The sequence below is a fragment of the Sphaeramia orbicularis genome, chromosome 4, assembly GCF_902148855.1.
Source record: "Sphaeramia orbicularis chromosome 4, fSphaOr1.1, whole genome shotgun sequence".
NCBI lineage: Eukaryota > Metazoa > Chordata > Actinopteri > Kurtiformes > Apogonidae > Sphaeramia > Sphaeramia orbicularis.
This window is the reverse complement of record NC_043960.1, coordinates 21,878,409-21,899,060: the sequence shown is the minus strand read 5'-3', so window position 1 is coordinate 21,899,060 and position 20,652 is coordinate 21,878,409. Positions and strand designations below refer to the sequence as shown.

Below are 20,652 nucleotides of genomic sequence, written 5' to 3'. Positions count from 1 at the left end.
TGGTCCTCAAGAAATGCCAGCCGCATGCCTTCTTGGTAATCCATGCATGAGTCCGTGAGCTAAAGTGACCAAATTGCAAATGACCTGCAACAAACTCGTTGAATGAAAGATGGAGTCCATCTCATGTTCTCCTCTGTCTGGTCAGCACCTGGACAACACTGAGGATGTAGTGGAGGATGTTTTTGGATAGAGGTCTGTCTGGACTCAGGGAAAATAAACTTGCGTCTGACCTCAAGCGCCAGTTGCAGTCCCTTCTGACCTCCCACCCTGACACAGCGTTCCTCCCACAGGCATGAGCATCACGCCTGGGTGGCCATGCAGGGAAGAGGAACTGCCTATGGCAACCTGTCAGAAGGGGAAAGGAAAACCCATCAGTAGGAATGAGCAAGTCTCTTACTTCATTTTATTCCACCACACTGATAGAATCAATTCATTAACATTCATGTTCTTGGCTTTTATTTAATTTTTTTGACCTGCTTGCAGATTTTTCTTATGCTTGGTGTTTTATTTTTCTTCTACCTGTTCATTTCCAAGGTCTTAACAGGTGAGGAAAAAGGAAGCTGGAATTGATTTGTTTTGAGTGATGCCTCTGTATGCAGCAGAAGCATGGTTGCTTTCCCTCAACCCCCTCTTCCCTCCCTTCTTTTCTCCCTCCTGGCTTTCTCTTCCTCGCTCCCTGAATCATTCTGTGCATGTGTGATGGCTTCTGTAATGAGGGCTCTTTGATGTGAAGGAGATCTAGGGTAAGCAGAGTGCTTAGCTGAGTTGGAAGCAGGGAAGGTGAGACAGGTACACCGTAGGTAGCTGCTGTATGTTTATTAAAACTCTTGTTTTCTCCCACCCCACATCCAACCTCCTTGAATACAGATGGATCTCTCTAGATATACAGCTTCTCTTTTCCCACTGCTTCCCATCAACATTCAATTAATCTGTTCCAGTTCATTTTCACAGTTATTTTTAATGTGGAGCACCACCTAGTTTATTGTCCTGAATTCCTTCAACCCTTTTGACTCCCCTGACAGCAATTTAGACATTTTCTGCTGAAATCTAGAAAGTGCAAACCTGCAGCTGACAGGCATGTGTCCACAAAAGACAGGGAGAAAGAAACACTTTGATTCAATGCATTGTTAAGGGATGAAAAAAAAAAGATGGTGTGGGGAGGGAAATGGGCCTGCTCTCTGATTTGATGGATATTTCTGACGCAAACTGGTATAAAGGTGAGTGATGCTGGTGGTGCAGATGTGTGTCCAAGTAAGTGTTTCCTTCCCTTTATTCTGCCCCTGCTTCTAAGAAAGCAGCAAGCCAAGTCAACAAAATGGTAATGGCAGGAGGGAAATAACTTTTTGTTTTCCATCAGTCATTTATTACATCTCTGGATACCTTGGAGGTGTAAAACTTTGCCAACCATAGCTGCAGAAGGAGGTAGCGTATGAGAAGCAGATTGTAATTACCAGGCATCTAAACACTCAAGAGAAGCAGAAGAAGAGGAAAAGACAGAAGAGAAAGTATAAAGAACCAGAATATTGTTGAGACAACAAATAAGTCTGTTAGATGAAGACATTTTAAGGCTCAAAGTCAGGATGATACTGTTTCTAAGCTTTCTTCTCTCCACTGGATGGAGCCATGCAGGTGAGTTTAATTTTAATATTTGTGATGTTGTCCAGAGAGAGACAGAAATGGGCGAAGGTTAGTAAGCCAACAGCCATAAGCAAAGATTTGATGTGGTCGCCCTGTGCCCATGAAAGCATTTTTTTAATGACATCATGTCAAATGTAATATAATTTTCAATGCATGCGCACAGTAAAACTGCAGCTATAAGTCTGAAAATGGGTTTTTGTGCAATTTACTATTTTCCATGTCATAACATCTGAAGTCAGACATAACAAACTATGAACAATTACAACACACATCACAGAGAGCCTGGCATTTATATCCAAATACGGACACGTACATAGACACAGACAGATACACACAAACATGGACACATTGTCTCCTGTGGACAAGCTGTCCTTTAAAGTTTTTCCATGCTCACATTTTCATGTTTGTCTCTCTAATGTTGACCTTCTCTTATCGTTTACACAGACACAAACACATGCTTGCTAAAGCCTAATTAGAATAAGCTTCATATTTCCTTTATGAGTCCAATTAAAAACTAAGAGGGTCCACTTCTCAAAGCTGTCTGTTTGATGTCGAGGTAGCAATCTCTTGGTGTAGCTGCTGTGAGCTGTTGTGAGCCAGGACGTGTGTCTCTTGGTACTTCACTTCTAATTGTACCCCAACAGAGTTGCATGCCAGCAATAAAACCTTTTATGACTGGCCCTTCCAAGCGCTCTGAGATGGGATCTCAGTCTTCAGTGCCTCACATAAAAGGCGTTACATCATTTATGGTACGTCCTTAAATTGATCTAGATATATTCTTCATCTGTCTGGTGGATGTCACTCCACAAAGGAAGGGGGACATATTTTTCATGAGGCCAAAATAGATCACAGACATCATTGCTGAGCTTAATTGTTCCACCAGTGCTGTCTCTGTTTTTATTCTCCTCTAGATTTTTTAGGCTGTCTGTCTCTACCCTTTCTTCTTCTATTAGATGTCTGACACTCGCCCTTTGTTAACATACCAACTCAAGCATTTACAACTTTCATCATTAGTATCTTCGCCCCAAAACCTCCTTCCTCTATCTTTATCCTTTCAAAAACTCCTTTAAAAATCCATGTTTTCGAACAGAAAAAAAGATTAAACTCTTCCTTTCTTTGAAATCATGGCTGTGTGGTCTCGAACCACCCACATGTGCTGTATATCCTCACTTTGACAACCTGAACCTAAACATTTCCTTCCTTGAGTTGTAATCTAGATACAAAATCTGGCTAACCACTGTAATTTACAGGCTCTATAGGTTAAAGGAGGCCGGTATGTTGAAAGGGGAAAAGACGCGAGCAGAGGGGAGTGTAACATTTGTAATTTACTTTTAGGGGAATCTGACTCAGGATCCAGATGCTGGAAAGAGGGAGTATGTTTATATGTTTGCAGGATGATGTGTATGTATTTGTAAAACCTGGTTACACTTCTATACAAAGATTAAACACAAATATTTTAGGATCTTCACACATCATTTTAATTAAGAAATCCAGTTGAAGATTTTGGTATCATTTTGAGCTGTTTACCCTTATTGATACCCAGCAGGACACATTACAAAGATTAGGGTAAACCTGAAGAATATGTACAGATCATGAATATGATTTCAACACTTCTTTGCATCACTGTTACATCACATTATATGCCTTGCAATAAACATAAGATAGATTTTCAAAAAGAATCATCAGAACCCTTCCCATCCTCTTCTAGATTCTGATCAAAAATATGTTTTAATGCTGTCTTCTTATGTGTCATTTCTTCTGATTTCTTGCCTCATCAAACACATAATTACAAGTCACTGCAATACAGTATATCCACAGTAAAATGTCTGAATGCTAAGGCACCTGGCAGATTGTAACCACATCCCATTGAGTAGACAATGCAAATTTTTTTTTTACCAATCTGTTCCCTGGTTATCTGAGAACTGTAATCAAGCACAAAAAAATGTTAAAACACACCACTTGATAATGAAGAAGCGTCCTGTACAGCTTCCTCTGCTTCATTATGTCAATATTGATAGTGAAAAATATTTACCCGCAGATATATCATCCATTTCTCCTGCATGATATGCTTTATTTATTTACAAGTTGCATGTAGGCATTAAATATCTCAGGGAATAAAATGTGTTTTGCTGTGTCTACTCCTTGGAATTAGTAGTATGGAGTAAAATATCAACAAAGTATGTGAGAAACAAGTTGCACAACTTTACTGGATGCTGGATGTTAGGGATTGAACTCAAAATGTATATTTTATTCCTAAACTGGATGTAAAATATCAATTTTAAGTAGATTTCTTTAATTGTTGCTATGCATTGCTTTGTTTTCATAAGTCATTTAAATTCCCATGAGTTCGCCGCCTTCCCACGAACATTGGAGCTCACCATATAATCAACCAACAAAAAGTGCCTAAGTACCTTTCAGTGGATGGATGATCCACATGTAGACCTAAAACAGCCATAAGGTGTTTACACTTGTCTTGCAGGAAGCTAATTTGACTTTCCCAACATGAGCTCGACTTTCTCTCAGGGGCAAACCCATAACAAATGGACAGACAGACATGCCTCCACACGTTATCCCGCTCCTGCACTTTGCCGGTAGTATTTCCAGTTCATGTGGTTTGGGCTACATCATGTGAGGCCTCTTTAGTCAGATTGCTGCTATGATTTTATTGCAGTCTTGATTAGGCACATGTGACTAACTGCAAACCCCTTTTGGCAACGGGTGAGCGGTTGGCAGAAAGCAAAGGTCTTCCAGAGCTCTGCATTGTAACGAGATTCAGCCTTGCGGGTTCACAAGGCAAGAGCCGTACGCAGGGAATTTGATTCCTCTGGCTGGGTGGAACAAAGTTGGCCCAACTCACCTCATTTCACACATTAACTGTTGTGTTTTAGTCGAAGAGAGACATTTTCATTCTGCAGGCAGTCTCCACTACCTCACAGAAGAAAAATGCTAACCTCGCTACACTTCCCACGAAAAAACATCCAAGTTGACTTGGTGAAAAGACGAAAATATTGGGGTCTTTTAAATGCAAAAATTCAGCGAGGGGATATGGAAATATGACCATTTTCCTCACATGAAAAGCAGAGCACATCAAGACTCAATCATGATATTCTCAAGAATAGGTTGGACCTCATTCCATTTCTTCCCTTGGACTGTTTTTGGAGGGGATGGGGGTAGAGAAATGGAAAGAGAAATGGTTATGATTTGTATCGTGATGGATGCCAACACAAATTGGGTAGCTTTTTTTCACTCACTGTTAAAGGAACTGCTGCGTAAAAAAAAGACCCATTATACATTTACCACTTCAAAGGGCCATTCAATTTGTATCTCACTTCAGAATGGGGGAAGGGGCGAGAAGAAAAGAAAAAAAACTAAATTAAAGCAACCTTTTAAAACAATAAAACAGGGGTGGTGCGTTTTCAGGAATCAAAGTGAGTAGAGGGGCTGTGATGGCACATTGCTCTTGTGTGGTCTTTGCTCTCTCTTTCATTTCTCTCCCTTGCTCACTCTCCCTGCTCTTCCTCCTTCTCCCACATTTTCTCTTCCCTTTTTTGTGACTCTAAGCCTATGAGCTGGCGTTGGCCCTTCCTTACAACACACCCAGCAGGGCTTTAAAAAGGCAGGGCCGGAGGTCTTAGCAGCCACACACACTTTCTTCAGCCTCCAGGTTGCTTGGATTAAAGATGCAGACACCACAGCGAAGGGCCCCCAGTCTCCTGCTCATCCTTCTGGGCCCCATCATGCTGGCGGTGGATTGGGTTTCTATGGAGAGCCAAGGTGAGGAGACAACAGGGCTATTATTGCTCCCTGTGGCTGGGATATTAGTAGCATTTTGTGGGCAGACAAATGGACGCGCAGAGAGACTCAAGCAGGTAACCTCAGTATGGGAAAGGTTGAGTGTGTGTTGGTTAAAATAGACTGTGCTGCGTAAGAACTTTCACAAATTGAGTCTGTGAGTACAAATTCAGGTGTGTAGGTGTAATGGAGAGTTTGTGTTAGTGCTGATGTACAAGGTGTGTTTAAGTATATATTTGCCTGGTTCTACCTGTTTGTGCACACTGCGGGATGCACTGTTTATCTTTCCGTTGTTTTGGTTCATGGACAGAAGAATGTTGATCTTTGACTTCCTTCAATGAGAGCTTCTCAGCGGGCATGAACAGACAGAAACCTAAGAGTCTTTTTCTCTGTTTTTGTCATTTTGACACCTCGGGAGAAAACTCTCTAACCCAAGGCTAAAACCTTTCAAGCTGTCAAAGAAAGTCAAAGGGAGTTGCATGAATTTACGTGCACACACAGAAAATCCTTTCAATTCTCTTGAAGCTTCTCTGTACCTGAATTTTACCATCCCATGCATGGAAACACTAGACATCCACATATTATCATGTAAATATCCCACACGTCATAACACATTGGACATTCAACATCTAAAATATCTGAAATCTACCATTTATTCATCCACACACACATTTTTTTTTCATTTATTTTTTTGGTGTGTGTCTTCAAATAAGCAGATTTGTATGAGCGTGAGAAGGAGCCGGCTTATTGGGATGCTCAGGCCCGTGCAACACTGGATGCTGCATTGAAACTCCGCCCCCGTGAGCACCGAGCCAAAAACATCATCCTGTTCCTTGGTGACGGTAGGATCATGTTAACATTATGAAAACTTTACAGGAAACATTGACTTGCTTTGTGGTTTTGAACTGTGAACAGTCAAAAGGTAGGCTTATACTGGCAAAATTATAATAACTTGTGTAATTATTATCTAACTTCAAACCTTCCTGTCACATAGTACAAAACATCTTACACTGTTTATATCTATTTATCGAATTGCACAGTACATTCTCTGTTATCAAAGCACAACAGTGGCTGTATATAGAACATAGAACATAGAGAACATAGACCTATGTTTTCCTCCATGTGAAAGAGCCTCTGATCTTGTCCTAACCCCCTCCCTGAGACCCCATGGTTATCTCATGACAGCTGACCACCTGTCAGCTGACTAAGACCGTAATCTTGCTCTTGTTCTTTTAAGAATTATGTCATTGTCCTATCCTCTTGTGTATGTAAGGGTTGCTGCTCCATTCTCACTCACTATCTCCTATATTCAGCTCTCATTCGGTGGGGTCCTTCTTGCAGGAAGCAATAAACTCAAACGAAAGACCTTTGTATTTTGAGTTCTCTGCTGACAGCTTTTTCCACCACAGGCTACAAAGGATTGGTTTGGATTTCTGCAAAATGATTATTGTTATATTTTTTAGACTATTTTCATGAGAGAAACACAATGAAAATAGCATTGTCCTGAGCCTATTTAACCCATAAAGACCCAAACATCCACTGGCAACCAAAATCATTTTCTGATATAAAAAGTGAAATCACTGTTGACCCACTAATCCCATCAATCCATGTAAATAATTGGTGTAAAATGCAGTTTGTCATCATTTCATGGTCATCAGACATGACCCATTTGGGTGTCCAGAGGCTCTATAGTGAACGTGGAAACACTGTCATCTTCTACAACATTGATTCAGCAGTAAAACCCATGAAATTTGATCAATGACAGTGGATGAAGACACTTGGATGTTCAGTTAATGATATATTTTACTGAAAAAGTCACTTTTTCTTCCATTTTCTCTGTTTTTGATATAAAAACCCTCGAATATTAATTTGAGGTTTTATGAACATCTACATGATCAGTAAATTAAATATCAGAAAATACCTGACTTTCATGTAAGAATACAAAATACAGAGCATAATATAAGAATAAATATTGATAAATCACTTAAGAAAGGTTAAAAATTGTGAAAAATGTATATGGGAACTGCCACAAAAGTACCACTGGGTGTTTATGGGTTAAGCAGAATAAATTACATGCAATTATAATGACAGCTAGAATTACAACACATTTAATGTGGCACTGGTGCTGCAACTGCCAAAGTTAACTTTTTGTCTTTTACTATCGCTGTCAGTATTGTTTCTTTTATCCACAAAAATAACTTTTCAATGACTCTCCATCATAAGTGGCCTTTTCTGTGGCTCTAATACAACCTATTTTGTTATTTTGGTGTAAAATCATGCTGAACATTCTATTATATTTTTAGGAACTCAGGAGCTGTGGTGAAAATTAAGTAAAAATGAGTGTGGGGGAGTCTTCCACCATAACATCTGACATGTCATCTCCAGATGTGAGTTTTAGTGCGGTAGTAGGGCCTACAGACACTGTGCTGTCTCTCAAAAGCATGAGTTTGGCAGAGAACAATGTTCATCTGGATCAAATTTCACTAAAACATTTTTCACATTATTTGTTGCATGCATGGTATATTTACAGTTGGTGAAACATGAAAGCAGCGTTTTGTAAAGGGAATTGCATAAGGGCACAGATTTCCTTTTAACTACTAGAATTTCTGCTTCAAATTACTTAGATTTCTGGGTGGTCAGAGTTAAGTTTTCTTTGTGCGTCTCTCCAGTAAGGCTGTTCTCATTTTTATGGTTCTGACGTTTAAGGGAGAGTTATGTGCAATCCTTGAACATGATCTTTTGGGTGAAATCCACTAATAGATCAACAAGGAAGAAATAAAACAGGTTCTTAAAATGACATGTATTTACATATTTATGGGTTATTTTAAGCATGTTGAATAGTGACCATAGTGTGGTCTGTAGTGGTCTGAATATTTGCCTGCAAGAGTCAGTGTTATGGTACAGTGAGATGATTTTGTTTGAGAATGTGTTTTTCCTAGAAAACCACTGCCTTAAATGCCTCGTCCATTTGTGGGTTCAGCTGATGTTAATGGCCTTGACATAGTTTGACTGTGTTGACTCAGGGATTCACAGGATATTTTTTCCCCTGAATATGACAGTTATAGTATGAGCTTTTCAAAATACTGGTGATATGAATGGTAGCTTTATGCATTATAAGATCTTCATGTGTAAACATTGGGCAGAACAACACTTCCAAGAGCAAAATGGGAATATATTCTATTACACATATCACTGCACAACCCCAAATGCAAAAAAAAAAACAAAAACAAAACTGGATGAACATTTAGTTTAACTGGCAACAAGTCAGTAGCATGACTGCGTATAATTTAAAAAACATGGATATTTTATACACATTTGACAGATATTTTCCTCTGTTTTTTTTTTTGTTTGTTTGTTTTTTTGTTTTTCATTAGTCTGGGCAAAGGCTGTAATCTGTCATGAAGATGAGCAGAAATGACAAATAAAGTTACAAATGTTATGTATTGGTTTGGATTGTCAAAGTGCATTATTTATAGTTTGTGTATTTCATCATAAGGCCAGTCCGGTCCATCTCTGAAAGGTATCTGTGCTGACATGGATCTCCTGCAGATCATAAACTGATTTTTACACCTAGATTTGATGTTTCAGGTGCAGGTTCATTACACAAAGCAACAACAGACATGTTCAAAATTAAATGTGATACCCTCATTTTCCAATCTCTTAGTTTTCCCTGTCTGCATGGATGCACACAATCACACCCAATACAATACTTCACTTCATTTTGTGACCTAAACCTCCATTTACATGTGGATGAGAGCCCTAAACGTACAGAAAAATATCAGTATTACAGTTGACGAGGAATTAGAAAGGCTGAGTCTCACAAGTAAATACATGCAGAAGTTCACCAAACTGCAAAAAAAAAAAAGGGTTGGTTGAGTAAATTAATCATAACTGTGTAAAAGATGTAGAGTATAAAGATTGAGCATGTCCGCCTGTCAATCATTTGCAGGAATGGGCGTGTCCACAGTGTCTGCAGCCCGAATTCTGCGAGGTCAGATGGAGGGCGGGTCCGGAGAGGAGACGATGCTGGCTATGGACACTTTTCCATATGTGGCCCTGTCAAAGGTGACAACATAAGACCATCAATCACACAACCTGAATGTATGCACAATTCATCAAAATGACACTACCATCAACTTTCTGTGACCACTACAGTGACTAAACCCAACCTTTTCAATCAAAAAGGAGACATTTTAAACAACAGGGGCACTGTACAGGTGCATCGTTTCTATATAGCCTGCATACATGCACATTAACCTTATTGTTCACATATTATGTCATCTGTTTTTTAACCCCATAGTTGCTGTTGTGTTGCTGCTGTCCTCTAGGCTCTGAGTTTATGCAACAATATCACACCTGAGTTCAGTCACACGTTTGTAGATTTATAGTATCTAAACATGAACACTGCTGGACTCAATGACCTCTGAGTCTCTCTCTCACACACACTTTCAACACTGATATCTGTGCTATCAGTAGAATATCACTAGGTGTTAAATCTCTTGGTGCTGTTAGTGCCAGTAATGTATGTAAGGATTTGTGTCAAAATTGGTACAATGTTGAAGAGAAAGGATTAAAAAAAATTAACAAATCAAGACAGAGAGAGAGAGAGAGATGTAGATGTGTTGAAGACTTCACTGCAAAAATCTAAATTTTACGAGGTGCATTTTTGTCATTTCTAGTCAAAATCTCTCATCATACTTAAAATTAAGACATAATCACCTAAAGAGTAACTTGTAATAATAATTTTCACTTGTTCCACTGAAAGATTTCTTTGCTTGAATTAAGCAAAAATAAATAAATCTTGAATAAAGCAAAAAAAATCTGCCAATGGAACAAGTGAAAATTATCTTCGTAAGATTTCTTGAAATAAGATTTTCAAGATCTATTGTTTAAAAATAAGTTCTTATATCTCACTGAAAAATTACTCTTTAGGTGATTATGTCTTATTTTAAGTGTGATGAGATATTTTGACAAGAAATGAGAAAAATACACTTGGTAAGATTTTGATTTTTGCAGTGTTTATTACCTCCACCAGGAGGTATTGTGATCACTTTGCTTTGTGTGTTTGCGTGCGTGCATGTTTGTTTGTTTGTTTGTTTGTTTGTTTGTTTGTTGGCAAGATAACTCAAAAAGTTTTGGACGGATTTGCATGAAATTTTCAGGAAATGTTGATACTGGCACAAGGAAGAAATGATTAAATTTTGGCAGCGATTGGGGGGGGTGGGGGGTGGGGGGGCTTGCAAACACGCACGCACGGGAGGCAGATCTGTCTTGGCGGAGGTCTGCGCACTCCGAGTGCTTTTCTCGTTAGTGTTGTGTGTTCATTTTTCTTGCTTCTAACATGCATCGTGCCTCATACTATACTGTGGTTTACCCCACAAATATTTGTTGTTGAGCATGATTTTAAGACTTAAAACAAACTCTAAATGAGTTTCAGTGTGGTGAAAAAGTGAACTACTAGTCACATTTAAAATATCCTGACAAAATTCCTGCATTCTTTGCTCAAGAAACCTTTACTTTTCCCGGAGGATTCACAGATTATTTGTGTCCACATTCATTAAGTATAAACAGTAATGACTTTGAAATGACTCATATGTAATAAATTAAAAAAAAAAAAAAAAGAAATAAAACACTACAAATCCAGTGGTAACAATGATCATGACTGAGTCATACCACCATCAGAAAACCTCCCATTTTACTGACTAGTGATCTATGCTCAGCACAGGTGCTAAAACAATAAAGGTGGTGATGAATATTACTATAATAGTACTATGTGTTTGCATCATCTGTGCTTATATAACTCTTAATCTGTTTTTCTACTTCACAGACCTACAGTGTTGATAAGCAGGTAGCAGACAGCGCTAGCACAGCAACAGCCTACCACTGTGGAGTAAAGGCTAACGCTAAGACAGTTGGACTCAGTGCCATGGCGGTGGCCTACGAATGTAACACCACCTTTGGTAATGAGGTCTACTCGGTACTACGACGTGCAAAAGCAAAAGGTAAATCACCAAATGTCCTGCCTCAGTGTGGGTGTGATATATAGTGGGAGGACTGGGTTCTTATCTCAAGATATGCACTGACCAGAGGCTATCTGCTTTAAGATTTAATATGAGAAATAAAATAATTATCTGATAAGATTATTCCCTGCTACTTCTCTAATTATAGTTCAATGTCCAGAACACCTAATTTATTGATTTCACACTGACCAGTATTCACTTCTGACACTGTGATTATATTATGTTTTTTGAGTAAAGTCTATTTATATCTATTATCACAAATAGTTTTTCAATACATTATTGATTAGGTGTAGAAAATAAGTCATGTTTTCCAGGAGGTGTTTTGTTCATCCATATGACAGCTGCAAGATAGCAGAATTCCTGAAGTTATAATAGATGTAGATAGATATTGTAGAAATGAGACAATTTTTATTTTCGTATGTCTATAAAATTATGAAGTGACATAGTCCAAACATGCTTTTAATGAACATTTTACAAGGAAAAGTGACAAAAATTATAATTTTAACCATTTTAGCAGTAGTTATTTGCAGTAATAATAGCAAATAACCAGTCAAAATGAATTCCATAAAACCTTGCTGTGATACCTCTTTGTCCCACTGACCTCAGCCACTGTTTTGCACCTTGTGAACTTGCCTTGTAAAGGTCGATTGTGTGTTTGTGTTGTTCAGGTAAATCTGTAGGCATAGTGACTACCACCCGTGTTCAGCACGCCTCTCCAGCCGCTGCCTACGCCCATTCGGTCAGCCGGAGCTGGTACAGCGACGCCGATCTTCCCTCTAACGCCCGCCGACAGGGCTGCATCGACATTGCCACCCAACTGGTCTCCAACGTCGACATTGATGTATGCGCAAATAACACGTAACTTGAGTTAAAAGATTGATTTAAGACAGTGTTATTAAAACTTTGCATTGTAAGTCCTTTTATCACTGCCACACAGAAGGTTTTTCAGTGACTCTACTATTACTACTAACGGTTTGTTTAAAGGTTGATAAGGACCAATTGAAAGATAAATTCTCCTACAGTATATTACTCAGAATTATATGATTTGATTATGTATGACTTCTCCAATATTTTACATTGGGTGTGGTTCAACCTTGATCTAGTTAAAAGGTTACAACATTTCATCAAGATAGTGCAAGACAGAAGAATGAAGGACAGATGAGTATTAATATAAGTATAGAGATGTTGAGCAGTCGCAGTAGTGTTCTATGGTGGTGTATGGTGTCTTACTCTCTGTGATTCTTTCCTGAAGGTGATTCTGGGTGGAGGGAGGATGTACATGACGCCCAAAGGCACCCCCGATCCTGAGTACCCCACCTCCAACTCTCGCAAGGGGGACCGAAAAGACAGGAAGAACCTCATTGATGTGTGGCTTCAGGCCAAACCAGTAGGATTATTTTACATTTCTGGTAAGTATTGATGAATATTGTATGACACAAATTATTGATGGTTCTTTTGGTTTATGTTTCAGAACAAGAAATCACACTATGTTTGGCACAGGAAGGAGTTTGATGAGATAGATGTTCGTACTACAGATCGGCTTATGGGTGGGTACACAGAGGTATAAAACACACACACATATCTGTTTGTAGAAAGAGCGAAAGATCATAAACTGGTTGTATGTGTAGAGTAAACACACAAAAACACCCTAATGTGTACCAGTAAGTAATCACCACCACAACAGTTATAGCTACGTGTTACTCAGGTGCTGCCAGGTGAACTTCTTATCTTAGTTACGAAACCTTCTCAGGTGATTAAAACCAGAAGATTCCACAAAGGTCACCTTTCATCTTTACAGCCGTGTCAAATAGTCATGAGACTGTAAATTTGAGGTTGTGTGGCAATAAAAGAGGAAAAGCACGTTCTTAGGTGTTACAAATGCAGCTGTTACGGTCTTCAGTGATTTATTTGAGTGAATGTATGCTTTACCGTAACTGATAGAACCTGCCCCTAATTCCACTTAAATAAAGTAAGAATAACAGGTCAGAAAAAAAAGAATAAGTTCCATTTGGAAGCACTTGAAGCTACCTGCTTATTGAGTTTTATTGATATTGTTATACTGTATGTCTGCCACCAACCTTTCCCAGATATACATTAATAATAAAAAGTGTAATTACTGACTATTATCTGACTGCATGGCGTCCATTATCTGAGAGGGATGATTACTTAACCATTCAAATGTCAATTTGTGATTTATAGGGTCATTCCTGTTACGTTTTATGGTGCATTTACCTCTGCTTTTGAATGGTTTCAGGTCTGTTTGAGCCAAAGGACATGAGATTTGAGGTTTTCCGGAACATTACCCGTGACCCGTCTATTGTGGAGATGACGGAAAAAGCCATTCAGATCCTCAGCAAAAATCCAAAAGGATACTTTCTGTTTGTGGAAGATGAGTACCATTCAGTAATATCAGTGCTGTAAATTATAAAATCATCAACATATAGAATAGAATAGAACAGAACAGAATCAAATACAATAGTATAAAATACAATACAATATGAGGGGCGACTGAAAAGTTTTAGGCCTAACATGGAAAGGATTAAGATATGAAGACCAAATTTGATCCATGAAATCTTTCACATACGAGGGCCGTTCAATAAGTTCATGGCCTCACCCAGAACAGAACAACACAGACTGATAATTTATATTTTATTTTTCAACATAATCTCCATTTACAGCAATGCACTTGGTCCATCGATGTTCAAGCATCACTATCCCATCACGAAAGAATGTAACATCCTGTATTATAACAACCAGTATTTCTGGGTGAGGCCATGAACTTATTGAACAGCCCTCGTATCTTAATCTTATCCACTAAATTTCTTGGTCACAGCAATCTTTCTCCCTGTTTTACAGGTCCCTGAACTTTCTGTATCAAGTGTTTCCTGAAAAATGGACAAACTTGAGTATCGGACTGTCATCAAATATGCGTACAACCTTTGCCTTCTTTGGGGTTGGTGACATGGGATGTTTCCATTATTTTGACTGCTCCTTGGTCTCAGGCTGATAGTGATGGACCCAAGTCTCATCCATCGTCACAAATCAGCCCAATACTCAAGTTTGTCCATTTTTCAGGAAACACTTGATACAGAAAGTTCAGGGACCTGTAAAACAGGGAGAAAGATTGCTATGACCAAGAAATTTAGTGGATAGGATTAAGATATGTAAAAGATTTCATGGACCAAATTTGGTCTTCATATCTTAATCCTTTCCACATTAGGCTCAAAACTTTTCAGTCACCCCTCGTACAATAGCCTTTATTAAAATCATCAACATATATTAGCATAGTTCTGATCTGATTCTTTTGTGATCTTTAATTACGAGGGAGAATTGATCATGGACATCATGATGGCATCGCCAAACTGGCACTAACGGAGGCTGTGATGTTTGACGGAGCTATACAACGTGCCGCACAGCTAACCAAAGAATCCGATACGCTCACCGTAGTCACTGCAGACCACTCTCATGTCTTCACCTTTGGTGGCAACACACCCCGAGGGAATCCAATCTTTGGTATTGCTCACGTTATATATCAAATAATGGAAGTAGTAAACATATCACACAGAGTAATTTGATAAACATTTAAAGACTTTTAGTCAAAGTTTTGGGTTTTCTGTTTCATAAATTACTTTCAAACCTGTGATTTATTTTTGCATACAAGTGAAATTATACAGTGCGTCCAATACTTTTCATCTTTTCCATTATTTTTTGTCGTTTAGGTCTGGCACCAAAGAAGGCTGATGACAGAATGCCTTTTACCAGCATCCTGTATGCCAACGGCCCGGGTTACGTTCATATAAACGGAACCAGAGGGAACATCACAATGGTGGATTACTGTAAGAACATACTAATGCCTTTCAGATGTGGCACTCGTCTGTGTTGATGTGCATACAGACAGTGTGAATTGATGTGGTTATGGCTGAGTCATGCCAGTGTTTTTCTCCCAAAGACCGATAATGTTATGGTGTGAGTCTGGAGAGCAGGGAAAATGCAGACGCAGAGGCTAGCACAGGCAGTTGAAGAGATTATAGAAAGGCTTACAGGCAGGTAGGTGAGTTTGCAGAAAAGCTGGGGTGTCCAAGGGGCCATAAGTCCAAAAACAGTCCACTAGCAGAATAAAACATTTGGAAAACACAAGAAAAGACAGGATTGACTCACAGCTGAGGAACTGCACTTTACAGTCTAGGAGGAAAGTGAAGGTTAGTGAGGTGAGTGTATTCATACAGAATGGACAACAGGTGAAAATGATGGAGACTGAGATAGGAGAGGGAAACCACAGGTGAGTGGCAGAATTTCCTTAACCCTTTAACCCCTGAGAAATTCTTTCAATGAAACGAGCTGTTGTGAATTTGTAGAAGTGTCATAAAAGCTGCTTTAAGTATGTTCTTGTATGTGTATGTGTGTGTTTTAGGATCAAAACAGGGTGAAATAACAGAAAAAGACAAAGAAGGGAATTGAAGTTTGACAGATTTTTACTAAATAATGCGCTCAGAATGTACATCAATAAAAGATTTAGGATGTTGAACATGAACTGTGAACTGAAACACACTGCACAACAACCAGTATTTGAATTTTGGCCCAGTAGTTTTTGTTTTGGGGCTCTTTTTTTCTAAATCAGTCCAGCTGCTTTTTTGCACCTGGTTGAACTCCAAAAAGCAGTTACATGGTCAAAACTCGGTAAAAACACAGTAGCAAAAAAAATCACCACAGCACAACAAACAGCAGTAAAAACAAAAAAAACCCAAAGAGAATGGTGTTAAAAAAAAAAAAAATTCTAAATCGTCTATTTTTTATAGTGAGTCGGTTTCACTTACTTGCTCTGTGTTTTGCCCTCCACTGCACAGGTGGCGTGGAGTGTACTGAGCATGCTCAAATGTCTACGGGAAGAACAAGGTCTATTCTATCAGCACGTTTTGATTTTTGTCTGATTGAGCAAACAGTTGAATTTTTATGAATACTTAAAACAAATCACACTTGCAGAATGAGCACCTCAGACACATCAGGGGTTAAAGGGTTAAAGTAGGAAAACTGCAGAGGGAAAGATGTGCTGAGAAAAGACAGTGAAAACAGGGGAATCGTGACACAATTAAATAACATTTATGGTGTTTTGTGTTCCGACTTCACTGAGTTCATGTAACTGTGTTTTTAAAAAAAAAAAGCCATTTATGTTTCTTTTTGGAACACTGGACAGCAATGATCCAGTTCCTCCTCCTCCTGTTCTGCACCATTGGCATTAGTCATTGCATGAGTGTGTATACTTAAAGGTGGAAATATCTCTATCCTGGCACGAATTTCCTTTTACAAGCCCCCAGTTTAGTCTTTTTGAATGAAATGGCGTCACTCTGTGTTTTTGGAGACAGTAGTCAGGTCTTAGAAGAACACACTAAACCCACCTGGCACCACAGCGAAACATGTAATTACAGGGGAGGGATTTATTACACTATAACACTGCAGGTATCCAGAAGTTTTAGGCAATGTGTGCTGTATATTCAAGCGAAGGCTATGAATGTAGAAGAAGGAAGCTTTTTCACAGATGTTTTGTATGCTTTAGCCACAAATTGCAGCCGGAGCGGGAGTGTGAAGTTTTTAGTTTTTCACAGAGCATTTTCAAGTTTTCAAGCAATATTTATGCATTTGTGAAGAGCAAATGTTCATCTTTAGGCAATTTAGCCTTTGAATGTTATCAAAGAGATTTACATTTTTGGGTTCTGTAATGGCATAATTAAGTTTAATTATGTTGATTACAGAAATATTTCCAAACACCACAGACACATCTGAGGGGCAAGTGTAATCTTAAAACTATCCAAAGATGTGCACTGGCATGGTTTATACTTAACGTGACAGTGAGGCTAAAAAGCTTCTAACTACCAACTACCCTTAAGCTTTCTTTCGCTGCAATGCTGAAGGTCAATGTTCATACAAATACCAGTTGTAATGTTGTGTCTGGAGAAGACAGTTTTTTGCTGACAAAGATCAAAATGCATGTAACACATATGCTTAACTGGTGATTTCAAAGCTCCACCTCTCATGGTGCATCTCTTACGGTAAATGAAAAGGAAGAAGAGAAGATAATTGCTGCAACTAAGCTGAGATTTACACCAACCCAATATTCTGATACACAAAAGATTTCAGGATTGTCTAAGTTGTCTACTGCTGGTATATGTTGACTAACATTAACTATTAATTTACAGAGTAGTGTGTAAAAGTCTTAGGCCACCTCCAGGTTTGATGTTTTTCAGGGTTCAAATGAGCATACACATTGATTTCTCTTTCTCTTTTCTTTACATATTACAAAAAGACACACTAAAAACTGAATGAAATTGTTTGTAAAGGTTGAAATCACTAGTGTGACCCCTGATCCCATGACAAGAAGCAGCACAAACAGAAACATCTGATATGTGTTGAATGAAACCTGGTATAAAACATCAGATATTTAATGCAACAAATCTAATAGAGTCTGAGCAAAAGGATTAAAGGCACGTTAAGTGTAAAGGGAGGTCACACTAAATATCACTACTAATAATATTTTGTTTTGTAGAAGTTCTTTTTTCCCTGAAACTTTTGTTTTTACTGCTCTACATACTTCCCGTATGTCCAACTTGTATGTTAATACAGAGACTGAGAAATGCATGTGTGGTCATTATAACTTTTCGAAACCAGCAAACATGTTGGCCTTAGACTTTTCCACAGTACTGTTTGTCTGATGGATGGATACTTAACAGTATTATACAGTTATTGTAGGCACTTTTACTCACAGATCCCGGAAAAAAGGTGAGATGGTGATCCCACCTTTTTTCCACCATTGACCAATTTCCACAGCCAAGCCAAAGGAGTAACAGAGGTGAGACAGGCCAGACTTTTACACAGAGCACCTGTGTTCTGGAATCAAAAGGGCGGTGACGCACTGTATAATGTGACGTATAGCTTCCATGTTGGAAATACCCCAACCATAGTGGTGTTGCTAACCTCTCCAGAGTCATGTTAGCATGGATAGAGTCCTCCACCCAAAGTGTCAACTGCTGGCGGATCTCAGTGTCTCCCCAGTTTGAAATCTTTCTGGTCATGTTGATATGTTTGTTGACTGTACACGACCCATGCTCATTTTTAAATCCCCCCTGCGCAGGGATCGCACACCAATACGTCCTCAAATCGACACCTTGGCTGCAGAACAAGAGGTGTTCCTTTTACACAGCGTTCATCATGATTCCACCTTTATCACAGTTCTGTTACGACTTCCAGAGGCATTACAGAGCTGCGATAAAGGTGGGACCAAATGATCCCATCATTTCGTTTACACAGACGTTGTTTCGGAATAAAGGCAAAATATCCCCGTAACAGAAGTGCTGTGTAAAAGGGGCTTATGAAATACAAGCATGTTCATGTACAAAAAATTTCACAACAAAGATGCTAAGTTTGGCTATTTGGAACAATGTCAAACCCTTTTGACTGTCAGTGGACCCCATGCCAAATAAAGTTAATTCTTTAAAAAAAATACAGAGCACTGACAATATAATAGCATATTTCTCACTCCACTTGTTCCTTTCCAGATGATGAGGAGTATATGCAGCAGGCTGCTGTCCCACTGGATGCTGAAACCCATGGTGGGGAGGATGTGGCCATCTACGCCAAAGGCCCAATGGCACACCTGTTCCATGGAGTGAAAGAGCAGAACTATGTGGCACATGTCATGGCCTATGCTGCCTGCTTGGAGCCATACAAAAACTGTCCTTCTCAAGCTCACACCCACAACTCAGCCAGGAGTGTGAGCATATCCTCGAGCCCGCTGTTAGGCACAGTTATTCTCTTTTGGCTGTTCAGATGACGTACACAAAAACACACATACTTGCATTGTATGTATTCAGCAATACAGACCCACAAATGCACTAAACATTTGTACAATACATACACACACATTCAACAGGGAAAAAGCTTTTCAACCAGGCATGTGTGCAAAATATGAATTGTTACATGCATGCAGTACCTGCTTGTTGTAAGGCCAGGATTGCATGTTTGCACACATGCAAGTTTCATAATGATGATTGGTATTGAAGTGATCAGTACTTACTAGAAACATGACTAGTACCTTGCACTAACCAGCTAATGCTAGCAGCTAGTTATATTTTTTCCATTCCTTTTCTTAAGTTACAGGTACTTCTATCAAGCAGCCATCAAGTGTAAACAAGAAGTTGAAATTCCTATTTACACATTAACCTTGACTAAGAATAACTTGAAACAAGGAAACAGGTTAAGGCCTCATGGCTCAGTTTTCGGACATTCACACAGCACACACACTGTTGTTGTACATTATGACCATTGCGTGGGTTTACATACATGACTGGATGCCAACAGAAACCTGGATGAGCAGCTATTGTGTCATGCAAAGTGGAAGCACCAACCAACCTTATAAGACTTTTCAAAGAAGATGCAGTAACTCATTCTGGGTTTTTCAGGAACATAAAACATGTACCATGAAAATCGTGGATGTTGCTATCATGACCTCATTTTCTCCAAATAGTAAATCTGTTTTCTATCAGATTTTCTGTCCTTTAATATGTTATCTATTTGGATTTGGATTACCTGAATGTATTTTGCAAGCAAATATTGTCAATGTATTTTTCTACTGTGTTTTTGCAAATGTTACTGGTATAAAGGATTAAAAAAATCCAGTTTCTTAATGAATACATTCTCCAGTTCAGTTCTTTCAGATCAACAGTTTCTTCAGGTAATACTGTTTTATGGCTCCTTAGTTTCCTGGAAATATGCTGATATTACAGTTTTTCTTGGAGTGTTTTTGGGAAACCAAATACCCTATTTGACCTCACTAAGTTTGAGGGGAAAAAAAGAATCAGAGCTTTCTGCACCTATGCACAATTTAAGAATTTTATTGAAGCAAAGCCATGTCTGTGGTTTGCAGAATTTTATTTGGTCAAATCAGTTATTGGCACAACTATGCCATAGCCTGTAAGTACAAATGTATGATGTTTACTCACAGCAAACACTATTCATATTATAAGGCATCCACAAAAGAAATTAGACACATTAAAATACAAGAAAAATATTCCTTTATACATGGTGGACAAACAGGATCAAGGATCAGTCCCATGAACAACCTTTAACAGTATCAAATTATCACTGATATGATAATGTCATTAATAATATAGTGATAATATAGTTCACATTTAAGTGAAATACAAGGCCATCA

The 20,652-nt window shown here is 38.7% G+C and overlaps 1 protein-coding gene across 2 annotated transcripts; it reads left to right on the top strand.

The window, feature by feature from the left end:
- The first annotated feature begins 5,250 nt into the window (after positions 1 to 5,250).
- Positions 5,251 to 20,087, top strand: alpi.1 (alkaline phosphatase, intestinal, tandem duplicate 1). Of its 2 annotated transcripts, none has more exons than XM_030131417.1 (11): positions 5,251 to 5,412; positions 6,144 to 6,272; positions 9,380 to 9,495; positions 11,258 to 11,432; positions 12,119 to 12,291; positions 12,703 to 12,837; positions 12,922 to 12,997; positions 13,705 to 13,839; positions 14,772 to 14,963; positions 15,170 to 15,286; positions 18,998 to 20,087. In XM_030131417.1, exons 1-11 carry the CDS (start codon positions 5,319 to 5,321, stop codon positions 19,270 to 19,272), a joined length of 1,617 nt encoding a protein of 538 aa, XP_029987277.1. In that variant the 5' UTR covers positions 5,251 to 5,318; the 3' UTR covers positions 19,273 to 20,087. The 2 variants fall into 2 exon arrangements, with proteins under 2 accessions (XP_029987277.1, XP_029987278.1); XM_030131418.1 differs by having other exon boundaries at positions 5,252 to 5,412; positions 6,147 to 6,272.
- The last annotated feature ends 565 nt before the right edge of the window (positions 20,088 to 20,652 follow it).